The sequence below is a fragment of the Rhipicephalus microplus genome, chromosome 10 (assembly GCF_043290135.1).
Source record: "Rhipicephalus microplus isolate Deutch F79 chromosome 10, USDA_Rmic, whole genome shotgun sequence".
Lineage (NCBI taxonomy): Eukaryota > Metazoa > Arthropoda > Arachnida > Ixodida > Ixodidae > Rhipicephalus > Rhipicephalus microplus.
In genome coordinates, this window is record NC_134709.1 from 66451577 (window position 1) to 66477360 (window position 25784).

At 45.1% G+C, this 25784-nt stretch overlaps 1 protein-coding gene and 1 long non-coding RNA gene across 2 annotated transcripts in view; one reads left to right on the top strand and one right to left on the bottom strand.

The window, feature by feature from the left end:
* Positions 1 to 25339, top strand: part of LOC142774759 (uncharacterized) — an 88073-nt gene extending 62734 nt beyond the window's left edge. Inside the window, exon 2 of the long non-coding RNA XR_012886541.1 lies at positions 24817 to 25339. This is a non-coding gene — a long non-coding RNA (uncharacterized LOC142774759). The remainder of the gene's footprint in view (positions 1 to 24816) is intronic.
* Positions 7698 to 25127, bottom strand: LOC119186782 (dehydrodolichyl diphosphate synthase complex subunit DHDDS). The gene is made up of 6 exons (XM_037435195.2): positions 24885 to 25127; positions 23610 to 23752; positions 20818 to 20940; positions 19084 to 19188; positions 9872 to 10094; positions 7698 to 7878 (listed from the first exon to the last, which is right to left on the bottom strand). The coding sequence occupies exons 2-6, from the start codon at positions 23702 to 23704 to the stop codon at positions 7723 to 7725; spliced, it is 702 nt and encodes a 233-aa protein (XP_037291092.2). The 5' UTR covers positions 23705 to 23752; positions 24885 to 25127; the 3' UTR covers positions 7698 to 7722.
* Positions 25340 to 25784: the final 445 nt, after the last annotated feature.

Consider the following 25784-nt stretch of genomic DNA (forward strand, 5'->3'; position numbering starts at 1 on the left):
TCTAAAAATTTTGGAAAAAAACGAGAAAAAAGCTTGTATTTCAATAGTTTGCATGTAGTAGCAGCAGAGCGAAAGTAGCGGGAGCCACAACAGTAACAACGGTCATTAAAAATCTTTAGTCATGGCCTCCGAGATAGCGGGTGTGCTTGGTTCAACGGGGCTCCACTAGATGACCCCACCTGTCCAGTTTAACCAGGTGAAAAGGAATTTTTTATATGGAATTTTCGCACAGTATACTGCGAAAATGGTCGTTGTGGATAAAGAAACCAAATGCTGTCCGCAAAATATGAGAGGCATGATTCGTGAAGGGTTGATGGAAAAAAAGTTTCTTCCGAAAAGCACCTGAAAATTTGCCCACCCCGACCCAGGCTCTCCTGGCATTCTGTGTGGTCGAGTCCTAGGAATAATCATGACCTAAAAATTAACTACAAATATGATTCAAAAGCGCTCTCTTAGGATTGTCATGGTAATGTCTGTAAGTGCACCTATTTTTAGCTGTGGCACTGGAAAATAAAATGAATTGTTTTTTTCCCTTAAGTAAGAAGTTCTAGACGACCACACCTTGTGTATCGTGCATTACTTCGAGACACACATATTTCGTTTGATGGGTGGGTATATGCAAGCTCCCCTCTTAAAAAATTGATTCATTGATTGATATGTGGGGTTTAACGTCCGAAAACCACCATATGATTATGAGAGACGCCGTATTGGAGGGCTCCGGAAATTTCGACCACCTGGGGTTCTTTAACGTGCACCCAAATATGAGCACACGGGCCTACAACATTTCCGCCTCCATCGGAAATGCAGACGCCACAGCTGACATTTGAACCCGCGACCTGCGGGTCAGCAGCCGAGTACCTTAGTCACCCTTTAAAAAAAGGGGCGGTGACTTGTAGATTACTCTGAAAACGTGCTTTATTACGTGGGCATGTTCACCATTGAATGGATTGGTGCATGGATGCTGTGAGCGTCCCTTTCATAACGAAGTGGTGAAATGTGGGCCACTACAGGCTTGACGAAAAAAAAAAAACAAATCGTTGGCCTAATCTATTGTCTACTTAGATTAAATCGATGTCACTGTAGAAAATAACGTAAATCCACAGCCCAGTTCTCTGCCTATTTACGGCAGACTGTCCTTATTTTCCCAACAGTTTATCTTTTTATGTTTTCTCTTTACTTTCCTGTCAGCAGTACCGTAGTACCGTTACCGTGTGCTAGTTATTTCTATCCCGGGCCTGTTCAGCTTTCCATTGTTGCCATAAAACGTGACGCTTCATGTGGGCTCGTGTCCGAACTTACACCTACGGAATTTCTCCACACTCATATTGCTTGCGTAATATTGTTTGCGTATATGTATTCACACACATACAAAGGCGCTCACGAACATACGTAAAGTATGGTTGAGCATTCGACCCCTGTCCGAAAAAAATTGTACGCTAGTGCCCTACCCCCCCCCCCCCCCATTTTTTTCATTTTTGCCATTTTGGTAGTTATTCAGACAATTTTTTTCCATCCCTGCCCTTCAGTGTTTACTCTCCGCCTCTCTGACTTTTGGCCCATTTGTTGTCATATCGCTTACGCTGACAGCGGTAGACAGCTAGTTATTTTTCTCAACTGTATGCAAACGCTTTTTCAATAGGAAAAAACGGAAAACTTTCTCTGCTCATACACTCTCTTTCATATTCTTTAGCCTCTCTTCTAGCCTCGTGTTGGTCTAAGCACCCCTCTCTCAAAACTTTTCCATACCATATCGCACTTTCCAGCCTCATTAGTTGTCTTCCCATGAGCGCCGTAAGCTAGGCGTCAAAGTTATTCAATCGTACGAGTTGCGAAAGCCCCCTTACCCTCCATGTATCGAAATCCGGACACGTCATCGGTCCAGTTCTTGGAAGTCAGCAGATTGTCGCGCCACCTGTTGATACTCACTATTGAACGAATTTTTGGTCTTCTGTGTCGTGACTTCCAGATGGTGTGACACTCTGCCAACTCCCAAAACACCGGGCCAACTGCATGTGCGCGTTTTGGAACGTAGTTTCGCAAGTGGTCATCTTCATCATCACTATCCTCACCAGCCTGACTTTGCTCACTGCAGGGCAAAAGCCCCTCTCATGATCCACCAATCAAATTTGTCTGGTGCCTTCTGCTGCCACGTTTTACCTGCGAACTTTTAAATCTCATCAGCTTCCCTAACTTTCTGTCTCCCCATCGTGCCTTTGCCTTCCTTGGGAATCAAGTAAGTTACCCTAAATGACCAGCGGTTATCCTCCCTACGTGCTACGTGCCCAGCCCATGTCCATTTCTTCTTCTTGATTTCAACTATGATACCCTAAACCCGGTTTCTTCCCTCCCCCACTCTGCTCTCTTCTTGTCTCTTAAAGTACGCCTATCATTTTCATTTCCATCGCTCGCTGCGTCGTCCTCAGTTTAAGCAGAACCTTCTTTGTAAGCCACCATGTTTCTGCTACGTGCGTAAGTACTGGTAAAATATAGATGTTGTATACATTCCTCTGGACAGTTAGTGATAGATTACCATTCGTGATTTAAGAATGCTTGCCGAATGTGATCCTCCCCATCTTTTTCTTCTAGTTATTTCACTCTCATGGTATTGGCTGCGCGGTTACTACCTGTGCTAAGCAGGCATAATTTTTTACAACTTTCAGCGTCTCTCCGCCATTCGCAAAGTGCTGTTTTCTGCCGAGACTGTTGCACATTACTTTAGTTTTGTGCATAATATTTTTCAGACCTACTTTTAAGCTTTCCGTATCCAGTTCAGAAATCATGAGCTGCAATTCGTAAACAAACGGCAGACTTCGTAATTCAACTACTCTGGCGAGGACTTTTACACTACTTTGATTCACCTCCATTCCTGATTGCACCTCCGACCTCATGCACACCACTGAGTTCCCAAAACTAAGCCCCGGAACCACTGAAAGGGGACGCATGGCTCCATCTCGTGACTCACTGGGCATACAGCAATTCAGCATTCGTAGCCTCTATGCATGGTTTGATGGATGTGGGAGTGTATGAACACTATAGCGGTTTCTTTATTAAAAGGCTGGTCAGTTCTTGAGCAATCGAGGAAGGAACTTGATTTCGGCTACATGTGCACCTCCTTTCTGGGTTTTCCTCGTGCGCAGCGGCGAGCAAGAGAAACTGTGCACGTCCAACACCTTATTCAAAAAGGGGCTTCAATTTCAAGTCGACGTACGGCGCCATCTCGTGGCAGCTGAGGGACACAATGATTCGGCATTTGTTGCCTCATAGATTGGTGTACTCAGAAAAAGAGAGCAGTGAGTTTTTGTTCGCTATTTTGCTTTATCTTACCAGGCAGTTTCTAAACTGGACGAGTGAGTTGCACAGGTTAATAAGCAACTATTCTATCCTGTTTCTGTTTCGTTCCGCCGGAGGAAAAGCTTGCGTCACAGCATGAAATAGCTGTATGTAGTTCCCATGGGGCTTTTCCACAATTCGCAATGTAGAGGGGGGGGTCACGAGTGGGGGGGGGGTTAAGAATTGGTGCCTGCTTGTAAGAGGTAAGGTGGTAGGGTGGGTGTAAACAGTTTGAAGGGGTAGTTGGATGAGGTTTTTGCGATCCTAACGGGGTGATGCTAGGGGGTCACTCGATTCCAGGAAAGATAAAAAAAACGCGGTATACTGGTGTTTCCGAGTTTCCTCGTAATTTTGTCTCTTATGCAATCATGACCAGATAGCGCACAATTGCATATTGTTTTGAAATTGCGATCCTAATGGGGTGATGCTAGGGGCTCATTCGATTCCAAGAAAGATCAGAAAACGCGGTGTACTGGTGTCTCCGAGTTTCCTCGTAATTTTGTATCTTATGCCCGTATGGCCAAATAGCGCAGACTTGCATATTATTTTGGCATAAGAAAAATTTTGAACAAAGGAGCATCGCCGGGTGACGACGACCGTTTTACGAAGAGTGCGTTTTCGTGAAGTCGAGATAATGCAAACAGCGACGCAAGCTTTGCATCAGAAATGTTTTTCGGCGTAGCACACATAGCAGTAATGGAGAAATAGCCCACTTGATCTTCTCTAATTCTGGGCAACTTATCTATTTTTCAATATTTTTGAAAAACGTCATGTTTCTGAAACTCACTCGTTTTTGTGGGGTGCTATTTCTGTTTCTGTGAACGTCATAGCTTGTTCATATTTGCAGCACTGACAGTCCCGTATGTGAGTGATTATTCCATGCATTTTGATTTTTGTAGTAACTTCTGAAGATATAAATTTTGTTGTTTGAAACATTAAGAAACAAAACTGTCGGTTAATTTAAAAATTGATAATAACAGGCCGCACTCTCAATTTTGTCAAAAGTATTTAAATTGTTCTCAGGAGACCGCCTTACTATATTCTGGAAAACATTTTGAATCATTTTGATCAGAACAAACTTGCAAATTTTGAAGCATTGTGTTCTTAGAACATGGTCGCGACCACGTAAATGACATCTCTTGTTGTCTGAAAATGCAATACTCGGTTGTTTGTTCTGTAATTTTTCGAACTGGCAGTAATGTGGCATTGTTCGCGAGTGTAAAATGTTCTAAAAAATAAAAAATAATGACCTCTTGAATGAAATGCGTCTATGTAGTTGGCAACTTCGCCTGTGTTCGTTATCAGTGAGTCTTATGTAAGAGAGAGAGAGAGAGATAAAGATACAAGGAAAAGCAGGGACGTTAACCAGACGCACATCCGGTTTGCTACCCTGCACTGGGGAAGGGATAAAGGGGAGAAAAGAGGTTGCAGAGAGATGAGAAGGTACACACAATCACGAGCACACTCGGGGAGCACACACAGTCTATAGGCGGTCGCTCAGGTTTGTTGACTTTAGGTAAAGTAGCAGTGCTTTAGTTGCTTTCTGCGCAACTGAAGCAGATGCCCAAGGTCCTAGTATCTTCTGCACACAAAATGATCCGGGGTCAAGTTGATTCAAAACCATCCGGAGCTGGCAGCGCTGTGTGTCGTAGCAAGCGCAGCTGCACAGCACGTGTTCGATGGTCTCTTCAGCTCCGCAGTAGTCGCATGTAGGAGTGTCTGCCATACCAATGCGAAAGGAGTACACCTTTGTAAATGCAACACCCAACCAAAGGCGGCATAACAGTGTCGCATCGGAGCGGGAAAGTTGTGATGGCAGCTTTAGCTTGAGCGAAGGATCCAGTTCATAAAATTGACACCTTTGGAAGCTGGTAGACTACCAGAACGTGCGTGTGAGATCTCGAGCCAGCAGGTAAAGTTGTCTTGCTGCATCATTCCTTGATAGAGGAATCGGGACTACACGGGTTTCTTCATGGGCTGAGCGGGCAGCATCATCGGCTAATTGATTTCCGGTAATACCGATATGTCCAGGCAGCCATTGATATACAATATCATGCCCTCGTGCTAGAGCTTCATGATGGCAATGTCTTATTTCTTGTACCACTTGGTCATGACTCCTCCTACGCATGGCAGACTGCAAACTCTGAAGCGCTGCCTTCGAATCGCAGATTATGACCCATTTTCCTGGACGTTCTTGAACGAGATATTGTAAAGCAGCCCTTATAGCAGCAAGCTCTGATGCCGTAGATGTAGTCATATGCGACAACTTAAACTTGATTGTCATTGCTGCAGCCGGAATTGCAGCGGCACCTGATGAGCTGCTGGACGAGATGGACCCATCAGTGTATATCTGCGTTCGGTCTAAGTACAACTCATGTAATAATAGCAGTGTTGCTTGCTTCAATGCTACTCTGGAGTGATTGCTTTTCTTTTTGATTCCCGGAATTTCTAGACGTACTTGCGGCTGGTCGAGGCACCACAAAGGACATGCCATTCTCGCAGCTGGCGTATATCCTGATGGAATGCTGTTTAGGTGCTTGGCTATGACGTCTGAAAACGTAGCACCTGGTCTTCCGGAAGGTAGAAGGGCCAAGTGGTGGTCGGGGACACGGCTAGCATGTCGAATGTGCGCTCTGAGGCAATCCACAACTCTATATGTCCTGACCGGATGGTCTTTGGCAAGCATGATTGTGGCATAAGTAGAAGCGCATCGGGGCAGTCCTAGGCAGATACGCAGTGCCTGACCCTGCAAACTCTCCAATTAAAGAGTATTCGATTTGCAAGTGTTAGTCAGTACCGGCAAGCTGTAGCGCAATAGACCCAGAAATAGGGCCCTGTACAGCTGTAGCATGGAGGCCACAGAAGTTCCCCATGCTTTCCCGCACAAGAATTTCATTATATGCACAATAGATAGCAGTCTCTTCTTCAAGTACGCACTATGCGGGCTCCACGAAAGACTTCTGTCAATTATTATGCCCAGGAAACGATGCGTCCGTGCATATTTGACACTCTGCCCATTGATGTAAACAGGGTATGGCGTCGTTGGTTTGCGTGTAAACGCCATCAACGCGCACTTCACAGTTGATATATTTAGGCCTTGTTTCTGAAGGTAGGCTGTTGTGAGGGTTGCTGCCCGCTGTATTCGTGCACGCACCTGAGGGCGAGTAACTGCAGCACTCCAGAGGCAAATATCATCGGCGTATATGGATAGGCACACCGACTTTGGCAGAACCTTTACCAGACCAATGAGGGCAACATTGAACAATGTGGGGCTTAAAACACCTCCCTGAGGTACTCCACAGTAGGTGTAATGCAAATGTGTTTTGAAAAAAGTGGGTAGAGTCTTATGTAAGGTATCCTATAACGTCAGGTCCTTCTTTTCTTTATTCTTTTCTTGCATGACGATAATGGAACTAATGTCTTAGATGCTAACCATTGGACTTTCTCAAAACCTTTTCTCAGCATAAGCCACGCTGTCCCAGAATCGCAAAGGTTTGTGTAGAATTCAACGTCTCTTCAGTAAAGGAAACAAGCTTCTAGAATGCAGCCGTCAAGACGTTGAGTTTTGCTGGCATAAAATTGTACATTTTCAAACTGTATACCATTAGCAGTGTTTAAAACGTGTCGGTTACGTAAATCTCGATGGCAGTACTTCTGACAATGGACAAAGCATGCGTTGCGCGAATATCACCTGCTTTGCGTTGGCAAACATATCGTGACGGGATGCCTTTTACGGGAGTAAAAAGTTTCCGCTAATTTATTATTTTATTTCTAGAAGCACTCAACCTCGCAGATAGGTCCACTGATTGGGTTAATTTTGTTCGGCTTGCCTTTATTTGCGCAACCACTTCAATTGCTGAAGCTTCACAAGAAACCGTTTAGATGAGGGCTACCTTCTAACACTGTTAATAATTAAGAATCCACAAACGGCGACAGCGCCAACCGATGAGCACCGCAACGAAACCGGAGGACCACAGCCTTATGAACATTGTCGATCAAAAAGCAAATATTACGCGTATCTGAGGCACAACACCAATGCGTAAGTAATATGTGGTGTTCCTTTAATAGAAAATACATAGACACGTAATTCTGTAGAGCATAGCGTTTCTTACGCTACGTTGGAACTGCGGTGCTATGCACGAAAAAGCAATCTGCCGACGATATGGTGCTGCCACCTGGCAGTTGCCCGGGGTTCTGCACAATCTCCAGCAGAAGACTTTCGTTGTTCGACGAGATTTGCAGCGAAGAACGCAAATACGCGGTCAATATTTTTTTTTTCTTTACTCTAAGGAGTTTCGCTGACGTCTTTGTTTCTGGGCGAAATGTGAAAAATGTACAAGAGCTTCGCTGCATGTAGATTCCAACAGTTCGATGTGATATATTACTTTATTCTTACATCACACCGTTGTGGAGGCCGGTGAGCCGTTCCATGTTGAGGATGTTGGCAACGTGGACGTGCCGCAGGAACTTGCGCTGACGTATGACTTGCTCGGGGTCCGATCTGCCGCTTCCATAAGATGTCATGTTAGCGTGCTTCTCCTTGACAGCCTGAAAAATGTAGAGGAGGGTGAAGCGTTAAAGGCAGCTGTGAGAGTACATTTATTAAACCGAGGCATTCTTTGCCTTCTTTTCTTTTCGGCCGACCTCTGTCCTGTGTAGACAATGACTTTGTTGACTTTCATGAACAGCGCTTAGACGGCACGTAGAATAGCGGCGTCAAAACAGGGCACTTACTAACAACCACTAGTTTATTTCGGCGTGCAGGAATGTGTACCCTCATGAAAACAAATAACATTTTTGAGTTGACATACCAAATATAGCAGGACATGGTGCACAGACGTCCGGTATTAATACTAAAGGCTGTCCTTAAATTTCAGTGTGTATCAAGAAGCCCACACCAAGATACTTCTTTAATAACCTTGCTGCTTGGTGTGTATAAGGGGCTTTCCCGCCGCGGTGGTCTCGCTAAGATACCCGGCCGCTGATCCGCAGGTTATGGAATCGAATCCCGGCTGTGGCGGCTGCATTTCTGATCGAGGCGAAAATGCTGTAAACCCGTGTTCTCAGATTTGGGTGCATGTTAAAGAACCCCTGGTGGTCGAATTAACCGGAGCTCTTCACCATGACATTAAAATCCACATATCAATCAATCAATATGGGGCTTGAAGAGTAAAACGTTTGGTCATCACGAAGCTTTAAGGTAAGCTGCAAGACCAAAGAAAACATGCTTCATGCTACAAATAGGTCTATTGAAACTTTCCGAATAGTAAATTCCTGGGAATGTTATTTCGACGCATCTTTCAAAGGGAAGTGGGGAATGGATGTCCCCGTGCTATCTTGGACGTGGTAGTCATGCTTCTTCATCCGTACACGCGAAGTTGTTATAGGTGGAAAATAGTCTAAGCTATTGCGACTTCTCATGTAGTGTAGGAATAATTCTCTTATAATGTAGCTATATTGAATGAAAAAATCTGAGTACAAAAAGAAAACTTGACGAGGTATATCTGCATTCCCAGTTACTGGCATAACACCCTCCTCGATGCCAAGCTGGGCGTAACCAACTGCGCTCAACTCCTGCAGACCTCTTGGCATTTTTTTATCCTTGTCTTCTAATTGGAGTGACAGAAAACTAGCCTAAGAAGAAGCATACCTGATCCTAATCCTCGTAGTACAGTGTGATTCATCGTAGAAGTAGGCTTTCTAACCTGCCAAACTATTTTGAAAACATTTAAAGCGACATCCGTAGATCACTCATACAACTTGAAATTTGACCATCGGTTGCCACAGACCCACGGCGTCGGGTAGGACTGATGCAAGTAATCATCACCATCACATGATGACGTCACCATGCGGCATTATCATGGCGTCAAATATCGGGAAACTTTGTTTTGTCATCGTGTCATCACAAATTAAGATCTGACGTCATGTTACGTAACAGCCACAAGAAGCCATTTAGAGCTGATTCAAGGCAAACGACACATGTTTCTTTGCAATCAGGCATACAACATATAGCTCAGTATTCATTACGATAAAGAAAACCCCTAGACAAGCATTGAGACTGTGTGACGGCTGATAAACCTCCTGCGAAGAATGGCAGCATCTAACCACGCGTTCCCGGTGAAGATTAGGTTGAAGTTGCTTTGCACTACACACGCGGGCTTCGAATCTCCGCGCTTGCGTTTCCCGCTTTCGTACATAAAAGGAAGACCCGCTGAGTGACTCATTCAGTTCATTCAGCACGCAAAGCGAAGACACCAGGAGCACCGCAAGAGAAGCAAGAAAGCAACGCGCAACGAAAGGAACAAATTCGTCTTTGTGAAGATGGTCGTGAAACAGCTTCGCTGGACATTCACTTTTTGGGAAGACTGTCAATCTTTAGTGAAGTAAACCTAATGAAATACGAATCAGGATGACATGGATCATGCATCGAAACCCACCGTATACATACCTGGCGGCTTACATTTTTATAATACATTCGCTTTTGCACGGAAATCCATATCTGAGAATGGGCCGCAGCTTTCGAAAACAACAAAGCGCATACCTCTATGGCGGGCCAGTTCAGCTGGAACTCGATCATGGCTCGCAACCAGTCGCCAAAGCCCACGGCGGGCCACTTCTTGGAACCCAGGTGGAAGTGGGCGTAGTTGCACTGCAGTACCTCGAAGTCGCTGAAGCGCTGGTCTCCCGCCGAGCGCAGAAACAGCTCGGCCGGCGGACACTCGGTCAGAGAAACGTACTCGTCCAGGAACGCGGCAGTCAGGTCCCTGAGAACATGCCATTTGTTTGGCACAGATTGATCGCAACTGCATCTTCCTACCCAACACTGTCCACAAGTCCTGCCAAACACTCCACTAGACCACCTCGGGATCCTGTTATGGTAGTGTAGCGGTTGTGTTGCTGGACTGCGGACTCGAAGGTAGCTGGATTTTCGACGGTAATAAAAATGCTGGTGGTCTATACTTAGGTTCAGGTGAACGTTAGAGAAAACCAGGTGGCTGTAATTTCCTGAGCCCTCCCCTGTGGCGTGTCATAATCAAGTTTTGGCTTTGGGAAGTACAACTACAACAGTTATTATTAGTATCATTACAAGTGCATGTGTCACTGCGTAAACTTAACGGGAAAAGGCTTCAGAGTGTCACAATAATTGGGACGTTAACTGTTTTACCGGGTTAGCCAGGCCGTTACCAGGAAACGTTTTCGTGGTGGAAAAGGGGAGGCTGACATTTTGCATGTCTATGCGTGTTTATTGTATGCGTAAGGGCATGCATGTGCATACTATATATAAGGATTTCGGAAAGGGTGGTAAACGCTGTCAAAGCACCCCTCTGGCCTGTGGGAATTCAGAGCGCTAAACCAGACATTCACAAGAACGAGATACATGGAATGTTTTTGTAAATGTATGATTTCGTGCTGTAATGTTGCCGAAAGCAACGCGTCATCTCGCCGAGTATCAAGTTTTGTTATAAGTTCAGCCGTTCTGCCACAACAAACGCCGTCAGAGACGGCTTAAGTATTAGAATAACATTGATAAGTTTAAGCATAACTTAACGGTTAGGTAAATTGAATTGTTTTTATTTCTTCTGATTATAACAGAAAGGAAGCAGAGGCTAAAGGCCATGTGACAAAGGCTTCTGCTCCTACGACAGTTTGGCACGCAGGCCGTAGATAGCACAAGTCAATACAAAGTATACTGTACGGACATATTCCACTGAATAGTCACGAAATTAAAAGAACTTGTGTACAAAAAACTGGAAAAGTGAGAATAAATACAGTATGTCTGCAAAGAAACACAAAAATGCTACATAATACACTGATAGGTCATTTTGCCCCCTAGTCAACAACTAAAATTTGAATTTAAGGCACGGTAATTGAAAATACACACAGCAGCTTTGTCAGACAAACTCAATTTTTTGTGAAATTAGCAATCTTTTAAATGATTCACTTGACGCTTCCATAACTTCGTCGTGAAATTCATGTATTCTATCGAGTAGTGAAGGTGCTTGGTAACTTTGTAACTGTCTGTCATAATTTGTTCCTATTTTTGGTGTTTTCAGATAGTGTTGCCTAAAGCTGTAACGTGAGTTGGTGGGTGCATCCGTGATATAGTGCGTCCTGTTTTGTTTCATATGTTGCATTAACTTGTAATAGTACACCTGATTTGCCTTTACCATAGAGCACTTGATAAAAAAAGGCTGTGTTCCGAAATTCTGTAAAGGTCCACGATAACCTTCAAATGCCCATAGGACTCTTTTTTGCAGCGCAATCAGCTTCTTATAATTTTTTTGTGCGGTCGTGCCCCAGATTGATATGCAGTAAGTTAGTCGGGGACCACGAAGACGAAGTGATAGCAGAACGTTCTTTGCTTTCTGTGATCCTGCAAATTAGGTTTTTCCAGCCGTGAAAAGCTATTTACAGTGTTGAGGACAACATCAGCTGTGACGCCTGACAGCAGAAAGTGGCGTGACCGTACTGAACGCCGACGTTTCACCATCACCGTGGCGGACGGAACCAGCCAGGATGTGCAAGCATGGCAAGGGCCACCTTTCCCACAGCGTGGCTTCGGAACCGACGAGCGTGTGAGTCAACCTGGTTATACCATGGTTTCTTACATCAGGGCACCAACACTCGTTTTGGAGGCGATGAGGAAACCTGAAGACATGTCGAACGAAGTAAGCTCTGCGAAAAAGGTGAGAGTGGAAGAGCATACGAACAACATGCAGGAGGGGACATCGACCTACTCCTTTCTTGATGAAGATATTGAATTTAATGAGGAAGCAGATCCTTTCACTCAAGTGACATATAAAAAGAGTAGATTTGAGGGAATTCCTGTGGTATTCCGACCAATAGAGGAAATGAAAACCTTCTGGAAAGTAAACCCAAACGTTGTAGCCTCGGAAATTGTTGCACTTGCTAAAGAGAAAGTGCGTTCTTTCCAAGTGAACAAAGATGGAAGTTTCTCAGTCACCGTGAGCTCTCTTGCTTCAGCCAAGAGCTTGTTGTCTTGTGCGCAGGTGGCTGCTTGCTGGTAAAGCCATTCATTCCGGAGTCTTACATGCGAAATGTAGGCAAAATCAGACATGTGCCTCTAGAGTACACAAAAGGACAACTTACAGAATATTTAAGAGAGGCAGGAATGATGTCGGCTAGACGTCAGACTCGTTACATGCAACAAGAAGATTGCACTGTAGCATCGCACCCACTGAGAAGTGTGATTTTACAATTCAGATATAACAGACCTCTTCCAGAGAAAGTATTCCTTGGATTTACAAGCCATCCAGTTGAGGAATACCTTGGCCCAGCAAGACGCTGCTATAATTGTCAGAGGTTCGGACATTTGGCAAAAATTGCCGAGGAACAAGGCGCTACAAAATATGCGCCGAAGACCACGATCACAAGGACTGCAAATCGATAACACAACCTAAGTGTGCCAATTGCAAGGGGCCCCACGCTGCGTCGTTCTCTGGATGCCCATAGGACAAGGTGGCTTCTCTTCAATGTCAACATGACATCATCTACGGTCGCACGCAACAGCATGACGCGCCTGAGCCCAACACGAACACCACGAACCCTGCATTGCCTCCTCGACCGCAAGCACCTAAACGCCAGAACCATGTAATGACGTACGCGCAAGCTGCGAGAGGACAACGAAAGCAAGGCAAAAGTGCGGGGACATCAACAAGCCAGCAGCAAGCTCGAAAAGAGTCTCAGGAGGGACCTCAAGAGAAAAGTAACCACGTTAAGAAAGCACTAGCACTTCGCGTCCAGTAAGTGTAACGCAACCAGAAAACTCCTCTGTGTCGATAGCTCATCTTGTCATACCAATGTTATTCTCGGCTTTAAAAGCCATACTAGCCTCGATCACACAGGCTAACAACCTTCCTGAGGTCAAAGCCATCTTCTCGAAGGAACAGGTAGTGTTACAATTAGCAACAACAGTCACTGCGCAGGCAAAACATGAATAATTGTTATCAAAATGTCGCAATCTTCCAATGGAATGCGAATAGTGTTAGCCCTAAGTGTGCAGACTTCCGAAAATTTGTGGCTCAGAGCTCCTTTCCAGTGTTATGTATTACAGAGGCCGGGGTAGACACCACTTTTCGGTTATCGAACTACGTTGTGTATATGTCCTCTAGATCTACAGGACCGAGCAGAGCGATGATATGTGTGAGAAAAGATCTGCCATCAGTACAGTTGAATGCTACATCATCGGATCATCCAGAATATGTAGCATGTGAGGTTAGATTTGGTCGAATAAATATAACAGTAGTCAGCGTTTATCTCCAGCCTTCCACAAATATCTCGCTTTCTGCATTGACATCTCTTTTCTAGACATACACGAAAGCTACGAGATATTGCGGAGATTTCAATGCTCACAATGTCATGTGGGGAAGTGCGTACTGCGATCATCGCGGAAAGGACCTACAAAAAGCAATTCAGGATAGTTCATTATGCTTGTTAAATGACGGTTCAGTGACGTTCCTACGAGGTTTCAATTACTCGAGTTGCCTAGACCGCATGCTCTGCTCACATGATATTGCATCTGGGGCGTCATGGCGAACAGACATTGAAACAAGGGGTAGTGGTCATTTACCTATCCTAATACAGCATCCAAAACTACGCTTTACCAAATATAGGCCCTCAGCAAAGATAACTAACTGGCAAGCATTTCCTTATCACATATCACATCAAGCTGATACTGTTACTGACACTGACAGCTTAGTCTCACTCATAGAAAACAAATTAAATAAGTGTTCCAAGTTCGTTAAAATTCCTGAAGGTTACGTTGGAGTAGACGCTCAATACGAAATACTTAGGGCCATTCGCCGCAGAGCTCAAAGAAAATACAGACGCACGGGTCTACTTGAAGATTACCGCGACTGTCAAAGAGCGCATGACCGCATGAGACGACAACTGGATAGACTAGGGAAAAAGTGCTGGCGGGAATTCTGCACTTCACTAACGCCATTAACACCCGAGTCAAAATTATTGAATGTTCTACGCTCTTTAAGGGGGTGCAGTAACACACCAACAACCATTTAGAGCCTCAGCTTTAGTGAAGAATGTACCGGAAACAACCGTTGCGGACGAATTTTGTCGGCATAATACACGACCTAGTGCAGCCGGGCACACGCCTCAATACATTAACTCTGTTGGAGATAATAAAGCATTGATTACTTTTTCTCTCGATAGACATCATGATGACCTAGATCATTCATTGTTACTGCGAGAATTAAATAATGTTCTTGCAATGTGCCAACAGAAGACAGCAGCTGGTCCTGATGGGATAACATATGCAGCATTAAAAAACCTGGGTCCTGTGGCCACATATACTTTGTTGAAGATGTTTAATAATGCATGGACAACAGAGTGCCTTTCACCCACCTGGAAAGTTGCAAGAGTGGTCCCAATTCTCAAACCCGAAAAAACGCCTTTCCCCATAGATTTTTTCCGTCCTGTCAGCCTGACTAGCTGTCTTTGTAAACTTAAGGAAAAGATGAGAGGCGCTAGACTTCAGTGGTGGGTGGAATGTAAGAATGTGCTTCCAGAAAATATGGCAGGCTTTCGCAAACGCCGCTGCACCATGACTGCCATTCTAGACATTGTAACTTATGTAGATCATGAGAGGAGCAGTGAAAGAATCGTCGTTGCTGTATTTTTAGATATAAAGCGAGCATTTGACACAACCAGTCACGCTCATGTACTACACGGTTTAATTCAGTTAGGAGTAGTAGGCAGGACACTAAGACGGATTGCAGAATTCTTAAGAGACAGGAAAATCTTCATTGACACGGCTGACAGTAAAAATAAAGAGCATGAAGTTAGTCAAGGCGTCCCACAGGGTAGCGTACTAAGCCCATTTTTTAATTTAATTGCGTTATGGCTGAAGTATTCCATATCTTACCTACTAGTTTGAAATATTCCATATATGCAGACGATCTGTGCATTTGGGCATCAGACACGAGAATTCAAGCAGTTCAGCAAAAACTTCAAGATGGGCTGACAATAATCAATGGCTTTTTTAAGAGCAGAGGCATGATTCTTTCCCATGAGAAAACGTCTGTACTTCCGTTCACAAGGATAATGCCTTAAGAAATTCAAACTTCAGATAGACTCTTTGCTTACAACTTGTGCGGCACCACAAATTTTTAGGGCCTATTTTAGATAGACGTCTGTGTTGGGCACCACAGATAAAATCATTAGAGGACAAATTCAACTCCCTATTCAATATATTACGTCGACTGACCGGAGCGAGATGGGGTAGTTCATGTTCCTATTTATTGCGTGTACATGCAGCAATAATTTGACAAAGAGTAGCTTACTCTGCCCCGGTTTTACATGGGATATCACGTAACTTAGAGGAGAGGATTCAAAGTTTATTGGCCAGAAGCCTTCGTATATGCCTTGGTGTACCGCGAACGTCTGCCAGTGCTTTAGTAATTGCGGAGTCTCGTCAACCGACTTTCCATGGTATGACATTTACGGAAACTTGCCGGCATTATCTTCGGTTGGCAACTCAACACGCTAATCTTCCCCTATAGCGAGCTATTCAGGAGAGATCAGCTGCAAGAATGCATAAAAATATTGTAGAATTCAAGAGTTTACTGTCTACGCACGAATACTGGCCTCAATGTCATCCCACCCACCATGGAGACTCTCTATCCCAGATATTACAACTTCGATTCCGGGAATAAATTGTAAGAACGATCTGCCCATAATAGTAATAACGCAATTAACTTTAACACACCTTTATACTAACTATGAAGAATATATTCACGTGTACACCGACGGATCATGTCTGAATCGAAGCTCTACGTTGGCATTCTTTGTACCTGCATACCAAGCGAGAAAAGCTTTTAAACTCAGCCATTTCACAACATCCACAACGGCAGAACTCTATGCAATACTCTGTGCTTTACGCTTCATATGTTTACAGCCAGGTCCACTTCAATGGGTAGTTATCAGTGACTCACAGTCCTCATTAGTTTCTTTAAAATCAATCAGCTTGGGAAACAAAGCTAGTGAGCTCGAATATGAAATACAGAGGACGTACGCTATAGCAAATAATTTAAACCACACTATGTTCCAGTGGGTGCCAAGCCACTGTGGAATCACAGGAAATGAGATTGCTGATCACATTGCACGTGCAGCACATCAAGAAAATAATATATCACTGCTAGCTCTATCGATGAGCAATGCACGGTGTCTAATAAATAAGATGAGCCGTCAACTGTCTAAGGAAACCTGGTTCGAAAATGGTGCGCAAAACTCTCTGTTGTATAACAATGATTCCGGTATAGAATTGAATTTTCCGTTAAAGGTTAGCCGATCGACAGAAACATCCATCCATAGGCTTCGACTTGGTATAGCCTACACGAAGGCTTTCCTGTATAGAATAAGGAAAGCGGGCAGTCCTACCTGCTCATGTGGAGAAGCTCAAGAAGACGTGGAGCATATTCTTCTGCAATGTAAACATCATGACGTACCTCGAAAGAACCTTTTTCAAAAACACAATTCTTTGGATAAGCGACCTCCGTTAATTGCAAAAATCTTGGGTCCTGGGCCAAAAGGAAAGCTACAAGCCACTGCAGCACGTGCAGTCGTTCACTTTCTGGAGGAATCAGAAATAGCTCAAAAGTACTAAACAAAAAACAAATGTTAACCGCGGTATGTGTCAAACAAAATTTTCCTGCTTGACTACGATATTTTTGGGAAAACCTTTCTTAAAACATGTCCGTATTCAAGCGACAAGATCACCTTAGACATTTTATTGAACTTTCACGTTTTTGTGTGAACACTTAAATTGGCGTGATTACTTGTGTTGTTGTCTTTTGTTTTTTGTTTTTTTTCACAAACTCAGTGTGGTGCGGACACAGTTCTACGCAGTGTGGACCCATTTCTGTGTGATGTGGACACTCAGTGTGGAAAAACGTGAAATCATTGTGTAAGTGTTGTGCTATGTACATATGTATAGCCTTGTGTTTGCTACAAAATGTGCGATGTTGACTTTTGTGCAAGAGAAGAGGAGTAGCCGGCGCCACGCATTGGCACCAACCCCTCCTTACATTCATTTATTAAAAAAAAAGTTAGTCGGGAGTGAAATACCAATACTTCAAATAACAGGAATACTTCAAGCCTTTATCCTTGGCTACGGCGGGGCGCACACCACGTGCAGGAACACTCTCCGCGGAAGTCTATCAGCCACTTTGCCATGGCAGCCGACGGTACATTTTTGTGAGTTCTTCCTGGCACCTGGAAAGTTCGCACTGCCATCGCATAATGCCCCGTGTCGTGGTCTGTGGGGGCGAGTGGGATTATCGTTACCACAAACATCTGAATGCCCGCTCGTCTGATGTCGTGGAGCCACAAAACGGTGCCTAAGTGCTGGAAAACACGCTTGCAAGGCAGCTGCTTACGATAGACGATAGCAAACTGTTTATTTTGATTTTCGATGATAATAGTACTATCATTTTCTAGAATTCATGCTCGAAAGTCATGACATGATTATGAAACGCGTACAAAGTGTATGAGCCGAAGCGTATAAAAGAAGAAAAAAAACGGCAGCATATCCGCAGGGAAATGATGGAGAGTGGGGCGAAGCATCCATCCGTCCATTCGTTCTTGCTTCCGTCCGTCCATGCGTCCGTCTGTGTGACCGTTCATGCGTCCATCCACCCGTCCGTGCGTGCGTCTGTCGTGCATCCGCACGTCCATCCATGCGTCCGTCCCTGCGTTATTCCATGCATCCACCCCTGCGTCCGTCCATGCGTCCATCCGTCCGTGCAGCCATCCGTGCGTCCGACCATGCATCTGTCTGTGTGTCCGTTCATCCACCTATTCAACACTTCAAGTACCACCATCTCACATCTTTTCGCCATATATTCCGCATATAGAAGCACCACCATCCAGCGGGCATTCCAAGGACTAAACGAGAGGTGGCACACGCACACTTTCTTACGGCTTGCGCTTCGTGTCTACTTGCCACCTTTTACCACCTCGATTTCATGTTATATACTAGTTCACCGTATTCGTGGCACTGCGGCCCAACGCTCGCTAAACCTTTCTACCTAGGAGGTTACGCCTAGCGAGTATAACGTAGCAACCCTTTCTTGTCAGATAATGTTCAGTGTACATGATAACGGCTGCTGACGGGGTATGAGAGACAGGAAAATTCGGCTTTTAGTTAACGCGCACGTTGCGAATTTTTTATTGTTCAACAACGCACAAGAAAATCTCCAACCGGCACCACCTTGCAGGTCAAAGCGTAAGTCATGTTACGCACTACTACAAGGGACGAACGGGTGCCACTTTAAGGAGCTTCGCCCCTAAAACGTAAGGTGCACGGCTCGTCTTCTTACAGCAAATGTATGCGTTAAGGTTCGTATTCTACAATAGGGGATGACACTTATAACGTGTATTTCACCAAACGACATTTCAAACCCGATTTTGGTTGATTGGTACACAACAAGGCCTCCTAATTATAGTAGGGTACAACTTTAGATGTATGGGGCATTTTCTCCTTAATGTCTAACGCAAGCACGCCTGCTCCACCAATGCATGCGAACTCCAGATTGACGTCATGAGTAGGACGGTTGGTGATCTCGCCTTCGAAGAACAACGCTGAGTGCACGAGCATGAGTATTTCTTCAACAGTATAGACGATTGGCTGCTGCGCTTCGGTCGTCTGGGCGAGGCTTTTCCGGATTTCTCAATTTGTGTATGACTCTAGCTTTGAACTCATTTAAGATTACTTACTTGGTGTAGATGATTCCTTCTTTAATTGCCGTGGCCAAGTGCCGAGCCATCCGAGACATCTGGTACGTGGTATTGTAGGCGGCACACGACATTTGTATTTTGAGGCTGAGTAAGACAGAGAAACGAAAAAGTTAAATAAAAAAATAATATACTTATGTCGTTATTTACTTGCTCGGTCGCTGATACAAAGAATTATGACCTGAGTTTCAGGTTTTAGGCAGGAGTGGGCGACAGTATTTAACAGTGAAAGTCCTCAAACTCACACGCGCACACACGCGCGCACACACATGCGCACAAATGCGCACACCCACGTACACAAGCACACACAGGCAAGAACAAATAAAACAGCCGAAGCTTACACTAAGCCGCGCATAGTTTGAAACAGCAAAACTCTACTGCTCTGAAGACTAATCTGGTTGCTTGTATAATAGCTTGTTTCTAGCCCTTAAGCAGGTGACACTAGGTTGTTTCTACATTGATTCTCAGTGCGGAGATGTTCGAGTTCAACCACGGGCACTCACTCACACGACGCGAATGTCCAAACTCCAGGGACATAAATTCGCGCTGGAACCAAGCGTTCGCACCTCTCATAGATCTGTGGGCACATCTTCGTTTCCCGTAGGGCTTCCATCATTTCGGAAGCTTCTTCTGCCAGCCGCCATTTCCTTCCCCGTTCCCTAGCATTTTCCCATTGTGCCTACTGGGGTCTTCGGATCACTGCCATCGCTTCGCGGTCATTTGTTGGGCCTAATGTTCTCTTTGTAATGAAGAAGTTTTAAAATTTTTAGTGCGCCAGTGGTGAGGAATGGGAGTTACGCAACCTCCGTAGAACACATCAGTTTAATGATTGTTTCATGGTAGGGCTCACGGCACATAGCCGAAAGACCGCCAAAATTGCATCTAGCTTAAACAAATACGCTATTAAAAGTTTTACGACCCATATGAACTTGTCTTGAAGGAAAGCAAAAGTCGTCTTGATTTTCTTCCCAACCGATTACATTGATTCCTTCCGCCGATCGCTTTCTGCACCTCAAGTGGTTTTACGATGCCTGCGGAATCGGCCCAGCTTTGACCAAGAGGCGATGTGTTGTGATGGCGTCATTACGTAACGTCACAAAGTTTTGCGACATGTGGCGTCTTGATAACATACTGTGAACCATTTTTCTGAGGTTGCCATATTTAGCATAAATTGCTCGAAGTCACTGACGATGAAGTTCTTGCGACTTAGGAGGCCTCAAAACATATTGGCTTAATACCAAAAGTTGAAAATGAGCAGTTCCTGAAAGGGAAACAAATTGAATGTCGTCTTCAAGGCACAAACGTCTTCTGGCTAGATAGGGGAGGGCGAGGCTGTAGAAATATGAAAAACGGCTGTTGATTAGTAATGAGTTTCTTAAGTACACAATGGAGTCAACCGGTCAGTTTGATGACATCGACTTCATTCATGACTATAGAATAAGGAAGAAGCTGTCGCACAATCGAAGAGATTGACTGGCTGCTTTCACGTGATTGCAATTTGTTGAAATAGGTATGACCGAAAGTGTTTCTGTGACACGAATATTTCGCTTGTTTTCTGTGGTAATGTTGTGCGGGATCCGTGAAACAACGATAGCGAACAGATCCTAGCAAGTGATGCGAGGAACCTACAGCTCCGGTATAAATTTTAGCCAGAGGATTTAGATAACTCTGGTGTGCTCTTGAACGTACGGGCATGTGTGATGACGTCACACTTACCTCTTCTCACGTATGCTCGACGTGGCGATCTCAGAGCGAGCCAGACTAGCGCGCAGTTCCTCGGGTAGCCGCTCGAGGTCGCCGCAAGCGCAGGACCGCATTCCCATGGCGCGGAACGCGTCTCTGATTGAGGAAGGAGATAGCGTGATTACCGGGCACAGACAAGAGTGCTTAACCACACCAGAATATTGCTGTCAGATGGCGCTCAGATCATGTAAGTAAGAATGATGCATAAGAAGGTAAAATTTATATTTTATGTCTCAGCGCAGCAGGTCCGCGTGGCGGTGGTCAAGCAAGGTCTTGGCGCCCCCACGCGGGAGACCTAAGGCCAGGTCGGCGAAAGCTCTGCCGGACTTCTAACAAAGTTGTTACCAACCAAAGCGTAGAGATCTGATGATGAGTAGCACTGTTATTTAAGCCTCCGAAAGATTTACCATTTGGGTTCTTTTAACATGTACCTATGTCCGTAGGTGTGTGTACGGGCAAGGCGGAAGGGCGTGGGGCACCTTTGCCAGTGCTTTAAGAGGGGTGGGGTGCAAACTTGCCCCCGTACAGAGGGGGGAGCACAGTCTGTCCCATAGATTGAGTTAATAGAGAGAGGTGCGCTGTGACGAACCTTCGCCCCCTTTTTCCTGGAGGGCAGCCCTGCGACGCCTATGTCTATATCTATATGCATGAGCCTCCAGCATTTCATCCCCTTCATCATCATCATCATTCACTTCCTGACTACTCCCATACATGGCAAATCTCTCGCCCATGTCTGTCAGTCAACCCGGTCCTATGATTTCAGCATGATTCCACGTTATACCTGGAAACTTCTTAATCTCATCTGCCTACCTGGTTTTCTTTATCACCATCACGCACTTGTCTTTCCTGGGAATTCAGTAAGTTACCCTAATGATTATCGGTTATCCTACCTACGCGCTACTTGTTCAGCCCATGTTCATTACTTCTTGATTTCAACTATGACGTCTTTAACACTGTATTGGTCCCTGACCCATTCTGCTCTCTTCCTGCCTCTTAAGATTACACCTAAAATTTTACATTTCATTGCTCTCTGCGTCGTCTTTGATTTATGTTAAACCCTGTTTCTAAGCGTAAAGATCTCTGCTCCATAGGTCAGTATACTGGTAAGATGCAGCTGTTACGTTCCTCTTGAGGGTTAGTGGTATACCATTCGGGGTGTGAGAATGCTTGCCGAATGTGCTTTACCCCGTCCCTATTCTTCAAACTCTTTTACCACGAAAGTTAAATAACTAGCATTTCACCTCCATAGCGATGCGGCCGCCGTGGCTTTGATTCGATCCCACAGTTTTCTGGCCGAATATTGAACACTCACCACTAGACCGCCACTCTGGGTGAACGCATATGGAACACATTAGGACTAAACCCATCGTTTTATAGCTAACAGATAAGGCTTTATGAGCTGCTATGCTTTAGGGCGTCGGTTCAATTCCCCATCGAGCCCCGCCACGGTGGTCTAGTGGCTGCTGACCCGCAGGTCGCGGGATCACAACCCGGCTGTGGCGGCTGCATTTCCGATGGAGGCGGAAGTTTTGTAGGCCCGTGTACTCCCATTTGAGGGCACGTTAAAGAACCCCTTGTGGTTGAAATTTCCGGAGCCCTTCACTACGGCGTCTCTCATAATCATATAGTGGTTTTCGGACGTTAAACCCCACAAATCAATCAATCAATTCCCCATCAAAGCTTATCCGCACTTCGATGCAGGCGAAATACGAGGACATTTATGCGCTCAATTAGGTGCGAGCGAAGGAAACCCCTTGTGGTTAACACTATCACCCGGTGTCCCCCACAGCTTGTTGCTTCATACTCGTGCGTGGTGCTGCACGCAAGAGAGCAGAATATCTACACTTTGCCTCATTAGAAAAGAACGCCAGCTGTGCACATATTGCACTCAAATGCGGCTCGGAATGCGCGCGAAGCTAGATCCGCCGGCTACCTACAACATTCTTAACCTTAACCATAAGGCACGCGAAAAAACAAAAACAAAGAAAGCAGGAAGTACAGTGTATGTGCGGGCCAGTTGGCACGCTCTTCAAACTGTTATAGCATGAACTTTAGCAACGGCGGACAAAAGAATACGACACACAAGTTTTGTGTGTCACACCCTCTTTTCCGCCGTCCCTGATGGTTGCGCTATGACAGTTTCACTGGAAATATGCAGAAATATTCGCGAAGTACGTTAAATAAGCCGCACTTATTTCGACAAACCTGAAGCGTTTTTCCAGTATCGTTTTCATTGTCAATTAGAGATTGCTCTTAAATCACCAACAAAATCATTCGAGGACGGCAATTTATATATGTTCTAAGTGAAAATGAAGTGTTTAATTGAGCTATTTACATACAGAAAGGGCGGAAGTGGATCTGCAATGATGTTAGTTTTCTCGGCGTCTCTTCGTATTATTTAATAGTATTTTCCAGAAAAGCTCTTACATTCGCGTTTCATACATGACCAGGTCTGCCGCAGGTATTCAAACAAGCTGCTTTCTCTCACAGACGCCTAGTTATTGCATCATCGCGGCAGGTTTTCCTTAAAATTTCGCAGTACTCTATTTTCGAAGCAGACCAAGCAAAGAGCGATGAACTCTGCAATGTCCCGCCCAACATGAGTGGGACGTCCCGTTTCCTTCTACCTTTCTACGCTGTCGACTTTTCTATAGACAAGCGCTTTACTAACAAATCATACGGGAGCACAATGTCGCATACAAAGTATGTACAGCGCTCAATAGCAAGCGCCAGCGAATCGACATTTTCATTGAGTCCCCACTCACACATTGTCCACGATGTCGACGTGTATCTGATTAGCCTGATTCAGCGCGGAGGTCATGTCGAACGAGTTCCGGCTGAAGTTCCGCACGCTGAACATGAAGACGCTCAGCACTTCCACCCCGGCCCGGAACCACCACTCGCGCACCTGCACAAAAGAGAAACAAATTGAATTTTCTAACAAAGATAGATACCCTGCACTGACAGTAATGAGAACTCCAGTGTTGTGCACGTGATTGTTGCTTTAAAAGTATTAGTACCTTGCAGGATCATTGATCGTTCGATTGCTTTCTTTATGTTGTGGGGAAGAGTCGAGCTCGTACCTGTGCAGGCCTTGGACCAATTGTGCATTGTACATTTGTTCTGTCGAACATTTGTTGTGTTGTTCTCTTCCTACTGAATTTCTGCCAAATTTTAACACTTTTGTCTTTAGAATCTGCCTTGCACACGTTATAGGTAATAAGCAGCCAATTACAATTAACATCCTTTTCACAATCAGCGCATAAAAAGGACAACAACAACAAAAAACAAGAACGTGCACGACTCAAGCGCTGCCTAACAACTTAAAGTTTAATTGAAGAAAACTTGTAATATATATGCAAACATGAAGGCATAAAAAAACCTTTACACCCCTATACCAAACACGTAATCAAGTATGCTGTAGATACGCAATCTGAGCATCTGTGAGAGCGATTGAAGGTTGGCTCACAGACCTTCCTCCGGCTTTATTATTTCACACGCTTCAGCAATTTCACGCGTGCGCTGTCTCTATGTCTCATCAACATGGCGGTTTCGTTAAACTCAGCTGCACAGCCGCACTGCCAGCAATGAAGTGCAAAATGCGGGGATTGTGTATCCTAAGAGTATTTTCTCAATCGCCTGCTGCAGGCACAGTTGTTTGGTGCCCACTAAGCAATACTATTTATTTTGCAAAACTGGCAAGGACCCACAACACTGCCGTTGGGCAACACGCGAACCTGCGCAGAGTTCACTTTGTTTATACATCTGCTGCTGATGGTTATATAAACATGTTTGAGCACTCTGTATTGGGCGGGCCTTTAACACACCAACCTGTTGCGAAATTCGTAATCTTTGACACCTTGCACGATTCTGTACTTCTACCGCACAATATTACATGCTTAAAGAGATTCTGTCTTCTGTATACGTGACAGTCAGATAGCGTGTGTTTTTTTTCTTTTTTTTGTGGGGTAGCTACAACCTCCCATCCACCTGCCCCACTGGCTCGAGTATGGATACGCTCGCCTTGGACGCCCACCTACCTTTGCGTACTTGTGCGCCCCAACAGCATACACCCGGCGCAGGTCAGTGCTGGTGTCCCTGGAAAAGCGCCTGTGGCCATCGGGCACCAGGCACACGTGCCCAGGCACCGCTCCCAGTGACACGACCCACACGGCCACCCTCTGGCACCTGGCCACCTGGTCACGCCACAGCGGACTCCCCTCGTGCTCTAGCAATTCGTCGGCCGATGGGATGGTGATGTCGTCCTTCTTCACGCCCTGGGTTCCTGGAGGAGGGAAAGGGGGATTGTTGTTTTATGGGAAAGAAAAAAATAGACGTTCATTGCCACAGAAAAACTAAGAAATCAACCCGTATCAATTTTCAGACTGGCTACTCAGTGTTGCGAACAGGGGAGGGCCGAGAGATAGCGGAGAGAAAGTATTAATGGTGAGCGTGAAGATGCCGACGAAAACACGCCTTGAATGTTCAAAAGCTTTTTACAGTCTCTTGTCTACTTTCGTCTCGTGCATTAATTTGTTCCTCACTTTCGGAATACCGTGTGCTCCGATTTGGGTGCACGTTTAAGAACCCTGCCTCCACTACAGCGTCTCTCGTAATCAAATGGTTGCTTTGAGACGTTAAACCCTACATATCAATCAATAACTTTCGGAATATTGCGCTGGTTGAGGTCCCGACAGAATTTATATGAGCCATGCTGTGCTTAGTAGAGGCTTTGATGTCTGGAATCCACGGTAACGCAGGTGGGCATCATCAGCTGGTATGCACCACAGGAATTGGGTAAATACCACAATACACAGCTTCCACTATGGAGGAATATTGCAACAGTTACACCAACAAATGGCGTCGGCGTTGCCATAGTCACAGCACTGCTACGTTATAAGCTTCACAAAGAGAATTCCCTAAAGAGCTGTCATACAACA